Source organism: Musa acuminata, chromosome BXJ1-11 (genome assembly GCF_036884655.1).
Source record: "Musa acuminata AAA Group cultivar baxijiao chromosome BXJ1-11, Cavendish_Baxijiao_AAA, whole genome shotgun sequence".
Lineage (NCBI taxonomy): Eukaryota > Viridiplantae > Streptophyta > Magnoliopsida > Zingiberales > Musaceae > Musa > Musa acuminata.
This window is the reverse complement of record NC_088337.1, coordinates 25,459,598-25,471,120: the sequence shown is the minus strand read 5'-3', so window position 1 is coordinate 25,471,120 and position 11,523 is coordinate 25,459,598. Positions and strand designations below refer to the sequence as shown.

At 42.5% G+C, this 11,523-nt stretch overlaps 3 protein-coding genes across 3 annotated transcripts; 2 read left to right on the top strand and 1 right to left on the bottom strand.

The window, feature by feature from the left end:
- On the top strand, positions 1 to 1,867 carry LOC135597363 (flavonoid 3',5'-hydroxylase 1-like). Its single transcript, XM_065090210.1, has 2 exons — positions 1 to 907; positions 1,068 to 1,867. Exons 1-2 carry the CDS (start codon positions 20 to 22, stop codon positions 1,695 to 1,697), a joined length of 1,518 nt encoding a protein of 505 aa, XP_064946282.1. The 5' UTR covers positions 1 to 19; the 3' UTR covers positions 1,698 to 1,867.
- A 462-nt stretch (positions 1,868 to 2,329) lies between these two features.
- LOC135596466 (probable mediator of RNA polymerase II transcription subunit 26b) lies at positions 2,330 to 4,272 on the bottom strand. The gene is made up of 9 exons (XM_065088510.1): positions 4,254 to 4,272; positions 3,737 to 4,176; positions 3,600 to 3,668; positions 3,425 to 3,507; positions 3,092 to 3,144; positions 2,899 to 2,996; positions 2,794 to 2,809; positions 2,562 to 2,707; positions 2,330 to 2,479 (listed from the first exon to the last, which is right to left on the bottom strand). Exons 1-9 carry the CDS (start codon positions 4,270 to 4,272, stop codon positions 2,330 to 2,332), a joined length of 1,074 nt encoding a protein of 357 aa, XP_064944582.1.
- Positions 4,273 to 5,913: 1,641 nt separating this feature from the next.
- Positions 5,914 to 9,150, top strand: LOC103971551 (large ribosomal subunit protein eL30). The gene is made up of 5 exons (XM_009385600.3): positions 5,914 to 6,042; positions 6,163 to 6,268; positions 8,157 to 8,258; positions 8,744 to 8,812; positions 8,899 to 9,150. The coding sequence occupies exons 1-5, from the start codon at positions 6,022 to 6,024 to the stop codon at positions 8,937 to 8,939; spliced, it is 339 nt and encodes a 112-aa protein (XP_009383875.2). The 5' UTR covers positions 5,914 to 6,021; the 3' UTR covers positions 8,940 to 9,150.
- The last annotated feature ends 2,373 nt before the right edge of the window (positions 9,151 to 11,523 follow it).

Genomic DNA, 11,523 nt, shown 5'->3' with positions numbered 1-11,523 from the left:
ACGCAGCACCACCATCACCATGGCTGTTGACACTGTGCTCATCGTCGGCATTCTCTTGAGCGTTGTCGTCCACCTCCTCCTCCGCCGCAGGCTACGATCGAACCCACGGTTGCCGCTCCCCCCCGGGCCGAAGGGTATTCCGGTGCTCGGCGCGCTGCCGCAGATAGGTCCCATGGCCCACGCCTCGCTGGCTGAACTCGCCAAGCGCTACGGCCCCATCATGCACCTCAAGATGGGCACCGTGCGGGTCGTGGTGGCCTCCACGGCTGGCGCCGCTCGATCATTCCTCAAGGCGCACGACCTCCAGTTCGCCAACCGCCCCTCCACCATCAGCGGGAAGGACGTCACCTACGACGGCCAGAACTTCGTGTTCTCCAACTACGGGCCTCGGTGGAAGCTTCTCCGCAGGTTCTCTAACCTCCACCTTCTCGGCCCCAAGGCAATCGCGGACTGGGCACAGGTCCGGGCCGACGAGGTCGGCCGCCTGCTCCGCTCCATGCGCGAGTCGAGCAAAAACTCCCGGCCGGTGTTCGTCCAGGAGGCGGTGGTGTGCTCCAACGCCAACATAATCGGCCAGGTGGTGCTGTCGCGGCGGGTGTTCGCGGCGCAGGGCGAGGAGTCGAGCAAGTTCAAGCACGCGGTCACGGAGATGCTGACAGGGGTGGGGATGTTCAACATCAGCGACTTCGTGCCGGCCATCGCGTGGATGGATCTGCAGGGGGTGCAGCGCCACCTGCGCCGCGCCCACCTGAGGATGGACGCCATCCTCTCCGAGTTCGTGGCCGAGCACCAGGAGACGGCGCACGAGCGCAAGGGGAGGCCGGACGTGCTCGACCTTTTGCTGGCCAACAAGGTGGACGCCGATGGCGTGTCGCTTTCCGACGTCAACATCCGAGGCTTCATCTTCGTGAGCTCCTCCTCCCCTCCACAATAATTCCCATAACATATTAGTATCATATGAACAACCAACTACCCCCGGCGTTTACAAACACATCATGCTCATCGCTCCTCACACATCACCAGTGTCATGATTTGACAGAGATGTAACCTTGTCCTTCTCCTTGTAGGACATGTTCGTCGCTGGAACCGATACATCCTCCGTCACAATCGAGTGGGCGCTGGCGGAGATGCTGAAGAACCCAACCATACTGAAGAAGGCTCAAGCTGAGATGGACCAAGTGATAGGCAAAAGCCGGAGGCTGGAAGAGTCCGACATACCCAAACTCCCCTACCTGCGAGCCATCTGCAAAGAGGCGCTGCGGCTGCATCCTTCCACGCCGCTGGGCATCCCACACTACTCGTTCGAATCGTGCGAGGTGGACGGATACTACATCCCCGAGAACACCAGGCTCCTCATCAACATCTGGGCCATAGGGAGGGACCCCAACGTGTGGGAGGACCCTCTGGAGTTCAAGCCGGAGAGGTTCTTGAGCGGCAAAAACGCACACATCGAGCCGCTGGGCAACGACTTCGAGCTGATTCCCTTCGGTGCCGGCCGAAGGATCTGCGCAGGGATGCAGCTCGGGCTCGTCTTTGTGCAGTACACCCTCGGCTCCTTGGTGCACTCCTTCGACTGGAAGCTCGCCGACGACGTGGAAGAGCTCAACATGGAGGAGAGGTTTGGCCTCGTGCTCCCCAAGGCAGTGCCTCTCAAGACCGCGGTTAGCCCACGCCTTGCGGACAGCGCCTACATGTGATGCCTGCAAAGATGTACAACGACAGCACTATATCTGATCGATTCGCGTGTCATGGGTGGCAGGACACGATACAGTACATCATACAAGTCAACGGCAGAGTTCTATTTCTTGTACACCTCTTGTTGTGATAATTTCCAATAATAAGTGAAATATAGCTTCCAGTTCAGAAATCTTCCTTTGGTACTTTCTTTCGTTGAGCTCCTTTTAGGATCATAGTATCAAAAGTTATGCATCGGAAATATGCGAGAATCTACATGTAGCACGAGCCTTCAGATACCACTGCAATTAGACAACAGTACTTTGAAGACAGCAGCGCTTATACAAACAGCACGTCTTTCCGCATCGTGAGTAGTACAATATGTGTGCTGTACATCGTTCAAGAAAGAGAACTGAGACCATGTCCTCGTTCTCTCCGCGTGTGAAGTAGCTTTGCATGCTCAGCAAATGGCATGCGGATGCCGTCCTCAACTCAACGCCAGCGATACCACCGCCCATATCTACCCCTGTAGTGACGTTTCCACGTCTCTTGCCCTTCTATCCGATGAGGAGGAGGTTCCGGCAACTCATGCGGCTCCATTATTTGAATTCTCCGTTGCCTTTTAGCTGCACCGGTAAGTAGTCCATGAAGTCTTTTACTGCCTCAGAGACGAGTAGAGACTAATCCACAAGAAGACAAGAAGGAACAAACCGTTCTCTGCTTCTCGGTATCCTTCTTTGAGCTTCCTCTTTACAGTCTCCAGCTTATCAGACTCCGTCAACATGCTACAGGAAGACCCAACCAGCTGCATAGAACAGCCAAGTAGAATGAGTCAGACAAACCTGTAGTGCTGAAATGAAACATGCGTGTGTGCTACCACCAACCACCTCCTTCGGAGTTCCAGCGTCAGCAACCTTTTGAGGACGATGGCCTTCGGCCTGGGGATTTACAGTACTGAAGGCATCTTCTGCCGCGTCATTTGGCTTGCTCGTGAGGTTACTACGGCTTCTTCTCGCTTCCTCATGGTTCACGTCTGCACCATTTTTAAGAGGCACCAGGTTGGGAAGTAAACACAGGATCGACGTACATCGGTACAGATGAATTCACTGCAAAACTTACTTCCATCATCATCTTTCTGGGAAAGGAAGAGAAGAGCAACTGAATTCGTTAGTCGTCAATGAATCAGGGAACGGGTCAGAACATGGTCAGCAATTATGAGTCTACCTTGGAGAGGTCGACAGGACTCGATTTAGCAGAGAAGAGTTCCTCTTCATCCATGTTGGTATGAGATGGATTGGCCTCAGAGTCGAGAGCCACCACACCTACATGCGAGTTGTATAAGGTGATGCGTTGTAGAATAGCAATCTCTAACAACGTCCAAAGGACAGTAGAATGAATTGGTCCACCAGAGACATACGTGCAGTCGGAGCAGTGCCTCTGATCTCTTCCTCAACAATCATCTTCCAATCACTGTCGTCAAACAGCAAAAAAGCAATAAGATGATGCACATCAAATTCTATGCATACATCTAATCTAAATAGTAGGGAATCTCTCCGTAACTTGCTAAGATGATGCAAGTGTATCAGCATGTAGTTCCAAAAGAAATCTTAATGTTTCCTCGAAAGAAACATGATCAAACATCTACCTATGATCAAGTCCTACTTGTGAAAAGCAAACTAGCAAATTGGAGATTGGATTGCAGAGACAGCAAACTATGTTATATATCAGCAATGTTAGAAGTGTGAGCTACTTGATGAGAGCCCTGAAAAGTCGTTTGATCTCCTTTGACTTGTGCTTCCTCAGATCCCTCAATGCCCTGGCGATTCCAGTGACCTACGTAGCCCGACGGAGGTCAGCCCTAACAACGAGCACGTAATGGCAAGCCTTTTATCGGTTCCATAAAGAAATGGAAATTGCATACTGACCTGTATAGTGTTTACTGACATCTTTATCGTCTGCAGCTGCCGTAGTAACTCGAAAAGGATGTCATCAGCCTGAATAAGAACAGCAAAGATCAAACATGAACTTGAAGAACTCCAATGCAAGCAGCATTATTGCAAACCTCTTCTCCCTTGTGCTTCATCACCAACTCCTTGATCCTCATAACCTCACGTATCTCTGTGTCCTCCTCCATGGGCTCATCACTTGGCTCCTCATCCTCATCGTTGTAAAATCTAACCTTCCTTTTACCCTTTTCGGGCTGCTTGCCGGTGCCAGGATCGTCAACGGATCCAACAACCTTAATCTCCTCTTGAGGTCTTCTCCTGCTACCGTCGTCGTCCTCACCTATACGGTTGGGATCTACACGCTCAGCCTCCAAGGCACTGCAGCCGGAACACTGGCTCCAAGTATGTATCATCTCCACCATCTCATCTCTGTGGTTGACAAACTCATCAGGGTTGTCGGTAGAAGCAACAAGAAATGCGTTCCTGATCACGTCAAATATGTCGGTCATGCAACACCGGAAGTACTTCCTCCAGTAACCCAATGAATCGGAGTAACCTGAAAATCGAAGAGACTTCAGTAGAACACCCAATGCCTTACTCTCTAAACAATCGAAGGATCGATCAATGATCTACCTCTACATTTCCGCTCCATCGACGAAGTCGGATTGATCAACAATGAGAAAAAGAGATCTTATATTTGGCCCGCATATGCTGTGCTCTTCTTCTCTTCCTACGTTTGAAGGAAGCTGCCTACTTTGGTTGCTAGATTCTACATAGATGATGAGATGCTCGATATCTATGTGGGGTATGGACCGAAGCCAGGGGGAGTTAACCTTCGGAGTCGTTGCGTCCGCGCCCTCAGAGCGGTAATGAGCGACAAAGGCTTTCCTAATTGGACCGATAGACTGCGTACGGGGTTATCGAAAATCTTGGGATCTAGCACGAATCTTGGAACGCATAGTTAAGCGGTTTCCTATATAAATATGGTGATTCCAAATATCTCATGCGTCCTCCTTGATATATATTTTAATTAGGTAATCAATAATTCCAATATATAGTTTTGCATAAAACACAAATACATTGAATTTACTCGTCCGATAAAGTTGAAGTATGTTTGGATGAGAATATTATTGGAAGGGATGAGATGTTGTCGTATTCCGTGGCAGCGAAATAATAATTTATGTGGAACTAATTTCCATCTAAAAACATTCCATTCATTCCTTTTTTTTTTTTTTTGAGAAAGGAAGGCAACTATTAATTTTTTGTTACGGGAAAAGAAATTACCAGAAAAAAATGTTAAAGATTCAAATAGTAAAAACGCAAATTTTCTCCTCTCTACTTAAATCTAACTTGACACACTTATTGTTAACCATTTTGTTAATGTTTGATTTAATTTCATGATCATTTTACCATTTTAATCGATATTTTATAGAATTTTTTTTATTGTATATCTATAAAGCTGTTAAAATAAAACACATATACATTATGCTCATCGCAGATCATTGTGATCAATGTTTACGTAAACATACATTTTTAATTTGAAATAATACTTCAAAATGCTTAAGCAAAAATTAACATAATATACTCATCAGACCTATATAAGTCAATCATAGTCATTGTCCGCTTTCAATATGGGACTAAGTGGGATGTCACAAAATATATACATATATATATATATATAATTAATTAAATTTTTGTGAGTTTAAGAATATTTAGATTAGAATTTAAAATCTATATAATGATTATAAAAAAATAATAATGTTCATTTACAAATATAACAACATAAATATGTACATTTTACATCGGACTGTCATCATAATGGAGTAGGCATCTAAATAAAGTCAGTAGTAACTTATAATTTTGAGTGAATTTGGAGATATCTAAATTCAAATTTGACCTTACAAAAACGAACGCAATAAGTTTCATTTATGAATATAACAAAATTAATTTTAACAATTTCATCTCAAATTCTCATATAATAAGATATCATCTTGATGAATTAATTCAGGTATATATAAAATTAATTCTTAGAAGGAGGCTCATAAAAATAGGGGCTTTTTTCTTGGTTAATTGCACCATCTTTTTTCTGAGTCCGCTTCATCGATAACGGATCCCATCACGGGATCCGTTAAGGTGAGGTGCTCCGAATCCGAGGTCTAAACAAACCTTCGTCGTCGTTAAGCTGGCGTCCCAACAACAGACGGTCCTGATGAGAACAACACCGCGGATCTCATGATTTGCCGTTAAGGGTAATAAAGTAAATTCATAATTACTATTCAGCCGTTCTCGATGGGTAGTTATCATCCCTTAGGAAACCCTAGCGAGCGACTCTCTTCACGGCCGCCCACTTTGAGACGCAGCATCCTTCCGCCTCCGCCTCACATCTGGGCTCGGAGCAGCAATGGTGGCCGTCAAGAAGGCGGTACTGTCGTCTCTGCGTCTTCTTTTGCATTCACGCCTTTTGATCATGGATCGGTGATTTTTGTCCCTCTTGCCTCGTATCGATTACGGGGTTTTTGTTTTCTTCGATGGATTGACGCAGAAGAAAAGCACTGAGAGCATCAACAACAGACTCGCTCTCGTGATGAAGAGCGGGAAGTACACCCTCGGGCACAAGACCGTACTCAGATCGCTTCGGGGCTCTAAAGGTGATACTACCTTGCTTATCTTTTTTTTTTCTAAGTCCGATGATATGTAGATGGATTTGGGATTTGCAGGAAAACATCTTAGTTTGAGGTATTTGTTGATGTGGAAATGGTACGGAACTGGAGTTTGGCTCTTTGGCTGTTTTATCGTGCCTAAGAGATGAATATAGTTTCCCATATCCAGTTGGCCTTCTTCCCCTTTGAGCAATCCCATTAGATCGTTTAAATAATCTATCGGAATGTGTGGAAGGCAAAATGTTCTCTTTTTTTTTTTCTTGTGATTGTGATTTATTCTTTGAATATATTAGACAAGTTTCTGCACTATCAGTCCTTATGTTTTGTGCTATGGATAGTAACGATAATGCTAATGCTTTTATTTCAATCGTTGTCATTTTGAAACTTAATTTCATTGGGATTCGTCATGGAGTTCTCATAAATGATATTGAATACTTTTATGGATCTTTTTTGAAGACAAAAGAGTTTGTTGTGACTTCACTTGGTTGAATTCTCAATTTGTTGCTTTTATTAAGATGCCGCAATGAGAAAGAGGTAAGCTAGCAAGAGGGCACAAGAACTTGGTAATTAATTTATGGTAGATTTTGTAATGAAATGACTCGATGGATAACTGATCCCATCAATTTGTTGAGCCTGACCGTTGAATCAAAACCTTTAAGCCAAATTTAATAGTTCTTCATCTTTCATGCCCTTAAAAGGCAATTGAAATTTTCACCCACCTCCAATGTGGTGGCTTAAGGTGTGACAATTTCTCCTAGTTAAGGACTTGATGTCCTTGTCAAGGCTCAAACATAATTTAAAATCAAATGCTAGTACGGTGAACATGGGATCTAGCGTAGTGGTGGCTTTATGTTGCGTTGTGTTCTCTAGTGCCATCCATTGATGATTGTACCACCCAAAACAAAATGGTATGAAACGGGCAATATGTATCAGTGTGGATGTGGGCCGGTATGTGGGCCACCCTATTTCAAGTGGCTCGATTCAGTTCTATATAAATAATAAATATTCAAAAGAAATGGTGGGGCCCATACAACTTGGCACTAAAAAGGGAAAAATAAAATAGAAATTAGGCCAATCAAACATGAGCCTTCTTCTCACGTTCAGTGTTGCTGTCGTTGCCGCTGCCAACGACATTGTCATTGCGTTCCTTCTTCCTCCCAGGTATGCTCCTGATGTGTGATTAAACTTGTGGTTGTTACAGATCTAGTGATGGGTAAGCTTAATTTGTTGGGCTTGAAGAATTGGGATGCCTACCAACCATTTTAGACAGTTTAGATCTGCCACTTCAGATTGAGTGCAGCTCAAGTTGCAGCCCTACTGTTCTGATGGCCAAGAGTTTTGATGGAAAATGAAAACCTCATCATGATGTGTTTTCTTTGTTCCTTGACGTGCCATTTCTTTGTTTGTTCTCTCTTTAGTGACATGATTAACAAATGTAGGATTTGAGGATTGAGTTTCAGGAGCACCTTCAATGGATTAGTGAAAGTGGATAAATGTGCTAATGTGGATAAATGTGCTTGCAATGACCCTAAATATGTAAATGCAATAACCTTATTGCACTGGTATTTTGCATTATGCATCGATTTTGTATTTCAAAAAGCTCAAGTTATTAGACATGTCTGTTCTCCTGTTCTATGCTTATTCAAGCATATTCAACACTTTTTGCATGACCCACCACTATGAAGTGTTGTTTTTGTTTTTTTAGCCTGTTGATGTGACATTGGATGATTTGTTTAATTCAAAAATTGAAGAATGTTCGAGTGAGATCCTATTTCTTTTATTCCTCGTCTGCCATATCTTTGGTTTGCTGCCTTTTCGTTATGCATAATACATCTTTCTATATACGTGACTGCTAAAATTTATTTTGTTTCAATAGCAAAATTGATTTTAATCGCAAACAACTGTCCTCCACTGCGGAAATCTGAGATCGAGTACTATGCAATGTTGTCTAAGGTTGGAGTACATCATTTTAATGGAAGTAAGTATTCTAATCCTTGCCCTGTTTTTTTATCTTTGTTATCACTCATGCCACCAAAATTCTTAGTTAGCTTTCAAATTTTTGTCACTCTGGGAATGAATTGTTTTTATGAATTAGTAACTTTATTGTGTTGAATTTTTTTTTCCTTTTTCTTGGCACAAGCCAGCATTTAGAACTGTCTATAGTGGATTATTTTATGAATGAAATTGTCACATAAAAAGCAATACATGATTCTATTACTACTGATGGGAGAGATGGCAACCTGGTATACCATGTGCTGCCACTGAAAGCATTTTCTCTGACCAGAAGAACATCTGGTCATCTGGTGTGAACAAAATTTCACCACCGAGGCTCTTCACTACTCTAGTTTAAGCATTCCTTATTAATTATGTGATGCATATGGTGCATGTAAAAGGTTTGCCAATTGCATTGTTGATTACCTTTCTTTTTTAATTGGGTTTTTGCTGATTCGGCACTTTTTTCAGGTAATGTTGACCTTGGAACTGCATGCGGAAAATATTTTCGTGTTTGTTGCCTCAGCATCATGGATCCTGGTATGTGCAATCATCAACCTGATGGAGCTTGCTTGGCTTTTCTTCCTAAAAGCCAACCCTAACCGTTAAGATTATTGGTCTTTCAGGTGATTCTGACATCATCAAGAGCATGCCTGGAGAACAGTGAGAGAAGCCAGTCGATGTAGAAATATTTACCTGTGTCCTCTGGTAATATGGTCAATTCCTATTGTTGTTAGATCAAATTTTGACTACAAATTGTTGCAAGATTTCATCCCTACTTTAATCTTCTTGACTTATTTCTTAGTCCATACTGTTTCTTGGCCGTCAACTCGATAATCTTATTGTGAAATGTAACTGTTCTACCAAGGTTTGGTTCATTGCTTTATAATCTGATTGTATTAATAAAATTGCCCCGCTTGACCTTTCTAATTAAGAGATGCAGGGAAATTTAAATCCTAACTAAATCATCCTCCGGAATCCAAAGAGCAATCCGTGCTATTATGCACTTATGTTTATTATTTTTGTTGTTTATTGTTATTGTTATAATAATAATAATAATAATAATAATAATAATAATAATAATAATAATAATAATAATATTTTAAGCTGCAGAACTTTTTTTTTTTTTTGGTGTATAGAGGACTTTGGGACGGTGGGTGCAAATTCATCCTTTTTCTTCTTATAGTGGATGTTGAACGAGAAGTATCAAATGTCAACAACGGGTCTAATAAGCATAGGGACTTGTCAAGATTAACTTAAACCTTACTTTAAGATTATAATCATCATATTTACGAGTGTAACGAACGTTATGATATATCGTAGTTGATGTGTGCATCCAGGAACAGGTTGTTTATTAGTATGTTTAGTAGTTAGCAGTTCCATTTTGGTTTTTTGGCAGGCATATTTGTGGTTTTTAATCAACATTGTAGACAGAGTCACATCGTCAGGGAAAATAATAAAAAATAATATTGTTTTTATGTCTGATTTCTGGTTGATGATCGGAATACTTTGTCTAATGGTCGACAATGTTAGTTGTCTTAGCACCTTAAAACCGTCTTAGTGGCATGGGGTTCAAACATTGAGTCTTGCAAGCAATAAAAAAAAATGATCTAGTTTGAATGGGGTGTTTTGGTGTGCTATGATGATCCTAAAACCTTCGGTAGTAAAAGGGTAGTAAAGGATTGAATAGGGCTCCGAGTAACAAAATGATGTTGCACCACATGTCACTCGTTGTCCGTCGCTACTACTTGTTTGCATGATAAAAAGTGATTTGTTTCGAGTATTTTTGGGTCATTTATGTTGAATATCGGATTTTGATGATTAAATCAATCGATGAAGTTATCAACTAATATACGTTTAAGATAAGTGACGTAAAAAAAATTTTGATCATAGATTTGAATTATGGAAGCAGAATTTAACATTGGGCCGGAGAGCATCATGTCGGATGATTGGTTGACGTATCAGAGGATAGACTTCATGCCATGAGTTCGAGCATCGGGCCAGAAGAATCGAGCATTGCACCAAGATGATTGAGTGTTGTGGGAAGTCAACAGGTCGATTAAGCAATACGCCGAATGAGAAGACGATGTGTCGAAAGATCGAACAAAATATCGAGTGTACCAATGACATGTCAGACAACGTAGTGTTACAGACTTAGTTGGTTTTGCTTAAGTCGTGTGGCACCATTGCGTGTTCGTCCGCAAAAGTCAGCCTCCCCGAAACCTCCTATGGTCTTTTAGGACCTACAAAAGAGAAAACGGATTAGAGAAAGCGCCTCACTCGGGATCCACAAGCAAACATTCTAGGAAACACTTCATAGACAATGCAAATTACAAACAGACTTTACAAGCTCTGAACGGTTGCACAACAACGGGTCAAAATGATCTACTACAGACCGAATATATCTCACAAGTGTCCACATGATACAACCTTTATTTACAAGCCTAAGAAGGCCACAAAACCTAACTAAAATGAGACTTTTAAGCATTCGATCGTCCCTCTACATGCTGTGCAAAGCATGAATAAACCAAAAGACACAGACATACATAAGTATTACATCAAACATCCTGTTTAGAACTTTGTATGTGACATTCTCCCCCACTTATTCCTTCGATATCCTCGTCGAAGCCTTTGCCGACACTGTAACTCCTCGCCTTTGCTGAGTCTTCAATCTTCTGCTCCAGCTACAAAGCACCTCTTGGCTCCCAACTGCTCTCCGCTGTTGTTTTTGAGTAGTCGAACCTTTGATCCGCCATGCTGCTTCAACTCGCCAATGACTCTGACTCTAGTATGGGGAGGCTGAGTTGTGTTGATCCCTGTTGGTTCCTGCGGATCATCCAGATGAAGGAAAAGACCATCCTTACTATGCGCCAGTCTCTCAAAAGCCTCATGTTGCTTGAACTGGGTGGATGCTTGTTGGAGCTTTAACGAGCATCGCCTCGTAAACTTATAAAGTTTTGGGTCATTCCTCTACAAAATTTGCTCATCGATTCTTCTTTCACTTAGTTGTCACTTCCAAGTAGATTCATATCACTTCCGCTTTCGATTGACATTCTGTTGGGAAATGAAGCGGATAATTTAATCTCAGTAGCATTGATCACCATTGGTGAGGATTCGATAACTATTGTCTTCTAATATCTTCGAAGGGTCTTTGAACCTGTGCAGAGCTCCTCTGCTGGATAGATAAGAGAATTAGGGTACTCGGTTTTGCCTATTCTCTTAAGAGTTGAGAAGACAATGGTTACTTGACT